The sequence below is a fragment of the Atractosteus spatula genome, chromosome 2 (assembly GCF_055471065.1).
Source record: "Atractosteus spatula isolate fAtrSpa1 chromosome 2, fAtrSpa1.hap1, whole genome shotgun sequence".
Lineage (NCBI taxonomy): Eukaryota > Metazoa > Chordata > Actinopteri > Semionotiformes > Lepisosteidae > Atractosteus > Atractosteus spatula.
This window is the reverse complement of record NC_142707.1, coordinates 73587143-73589802: the sequence shown is the minus strand read 5'-3', so window position 1 is coordinate 73589802 and position 2660 is coordinate 73587143. Positions and strand designations below refer to the sequence as shown.

General features: G+C 36.6%; 1 protein-coding gene across 1 annotated transcript; it reads right to left on the bottom strand.

The window, feature by feature from the left end:
• Positions 1-395: 395 nt before the first annotated feature.
• Positions 396-1430, bottom strand: LOC148840242 (trace amine-associated receptor 13c-like). The gene has a single exon (XM_088936862.1). The coding sequence runs from the start codon at positions 1428-1430 to the stop codon at positions 396-398; it is 1035 nt and encodes a 344-aa protein (XP_088792988.1).
• Positions 1431-2660: the final 1230 nt, after the last annotated feature.

Below are 2660 nucleotides of genomic sequence, written 5' to 3'. Positions count from 1 at the left end.
AACTCAGTAAATCACAGCCCATTAGCCTTTTCCCTTCTTCAGTGTTGGCACTCTTTGACATAATGTAAGGTGCTCTGGTAGGTCTCAGAGGAAACAGGGAATGTGTATCCTCAGTGAAGGGAGCCCAGTTCAGTGTGCCAGGTGCTCCAGAGAATGAAAATGAAGAGTTAGTATTTAATGGAGAGAAAAAAGATTAAGAGAAGTTCACTCATTTAGGCCCTCCTGATGATTTAATTGAAGACTGAAATGTTGTTCTGCTGGAGATGAAGAGTATTTGAATGAACAGTGCTATAAATATCTCTGTGTGATTAACTGTTTTTTGTGACTGAGCAGGCTTCTAAGAAAGCAGACGACTGATACACCATTGGTGCCTGGCAGAGTTCTTATTATGGTTTTTAATGGTTTTCTGGAAACAGATTAATCAGAGTGGATGCTGGATCACATATCCTAAATGTAAATATTTCTCTCACTGACTTCTGAAACCAGGGATAAAACAAGGCATAGATAATTGGATTCAGGGTACAGTTCAAATATGCTAGAACAATCAGATAATTAATAACTGCTGGTGAAGAAGAAAAACTTAAGTTTCCTGCAACAATATTGGCTATATAATATGGCATCCAGCACAGGAGGAATACAGCCATTACAATCCCTAACGTTTTGGCTGCTTTTCTTTCAGACCTTTTGGAAATGTTACTGTTTTTTTCATCTCTATAAGTCAGCTGTTCAGTAACAGAAGTGATCACTTGTGCATGCCTTTTGGCAACGATAAATATTTTTATATAAAGAAATATCATAATAGAGCAAGGTAAAATGAAAGAAATGAAAATATCAAGTATCACCCAGGATGCACTCATTTCAATCAAACATTCTCCAAGGCAGGTATTTATGCCTTCAGTGCTTTTAAAATTAATATTGCAAACAACGATCATCAATGAATAAAGTATGGCAAATGACCAGCTAAGTATTATACATAAGCTTATAACATTAACTGTTATTTTATTGGAATATTGTAAAGGATCGCACACAGCAAAATAGCGATCGATACTTATGAATACAACATTAATAAGAGAAGTAACAGAAAGAATAGCAAAAACTGAGGTAAAAATATAACAGAACGTCATTCCAAAATACCAACAAGTTTCTATATACATTATCATCAAGAAAGGCATCATAATCAGCCCGCTCAGAAAGTCTGCCACAGCCAGAGAGAGCAGGAGGAGGTTGGTTGGTGTGTGGAGCTGCTTGAAGTGAGAGATAGAAATGATCACCATCAGGTTTCCACACACTGTCAGTATCGCCACAGATATAAAGAAAATATATAAGATGACATAAACAGCTGTGGATCGAGTTTCTTTTAGGCAAGATGCATTGTCAGATGAAAAACAATACTCCACTATTTCATGTGCTCCCATTTCATTTACTTCCATTACCTGAGAATAAATGAAAATGTCCATTTAAAAAATGGCAGCAAGGAATTCAGACCCCTTTCTTCTCTTTTGCCACAAAATAGTCCTACTGGTCTTTGCTGCTGCTCAGTTTATAAAGAATTTCTAGTAGCTCCTCCTGCTTATGCTGTGTGGGACTGTTTATGTGCAGGGAGGAGTTGCTGATGCTGGGAAGAGCTTAGAGATCTCAATCGAGGATAGTGGCTACTGTATATCCCTGTTACTAAAACTTCAATGTTAAAATGACCTGATATAAAAACAACTCTAAACTCTAAAGCTCATTAAAAATCTTAGTAGCATAATTTTAATATAGTTGACTTAAGGTAAGAGAGTCATACTATGCAATTGATATTGTCAGCACCCCTAAAATAAAATAAAATAAGTCAGAAGGTTACACAGGTAATGGCACTGGGTTTGGCAGAGGTGTGGTAGAATAATGCTGGAAGAAATGTTTGATGATCTGTATTTGTATGTGTCTAAATAATGACTGCTTGTTCATTTATTTAAGCAATGAGTCGGTATATTGCCCTTTTTGCAAATAATTGAAGTTGAGTTGTACTTTTATTGCATTTGATTATGGAAACATTTATTAGAACTAAACTATAGCACTATGTGTATGGCATGATTCTATGGCCATAGTTCCCAGTGACTTCTACTGGTCCGAATAATGGCCTGTGCCTCAGAATTTCAGATTAGTAAATCATGATGGAATATTTTGAGAGACTAACAAGATACCAAATGTCACATATTAACATAGCACCTGTTCCAACAGCTAATAAAAAATTGCACTAAAAATAAGTTTCTAACTGGAGAGTTTGGTCATTCTCCAACAAATCTAGTCTGGGAGTTCTACTTAATCCAAACTGAACAATTTTAGATCTCAATGACCACAGATTAGGAGCAACCTAGCCTCTTTAGAAAGGGGGCTGGTTTTTGTGGAGGGGTGAAAACCAGAAGTCAGAGGTCAAAGGTCAGAAGCCAGAGGACAGAGGTAGTTGACACCTGCCACCAAAGAGGAACTAAAATAAAACAGGGTTACAGTTCAGTTAGAAAGGTGGGAAATATCTACAGTAACCCTTACTCCGTAAAAAGACTTTTTACTTTTTTTGTAAAGTAAGTAGCTTCCTTATTATGGATATGCAGTTCAATGGACACCATCTGAAAGATGATCAACAAAGAGGGATAGTGTTTTTTCACAACAAAATCCATGGG

Excerpts from the sequence above, each read along its gene's own strand:
- LOC148840242 (XM_088936862.1), bottom strand. The coding sequence starts at position 1,430 with ATGGAAGTAAATGAAATGGGAGCACATGAAATAGTGGAGTATTGTTTT.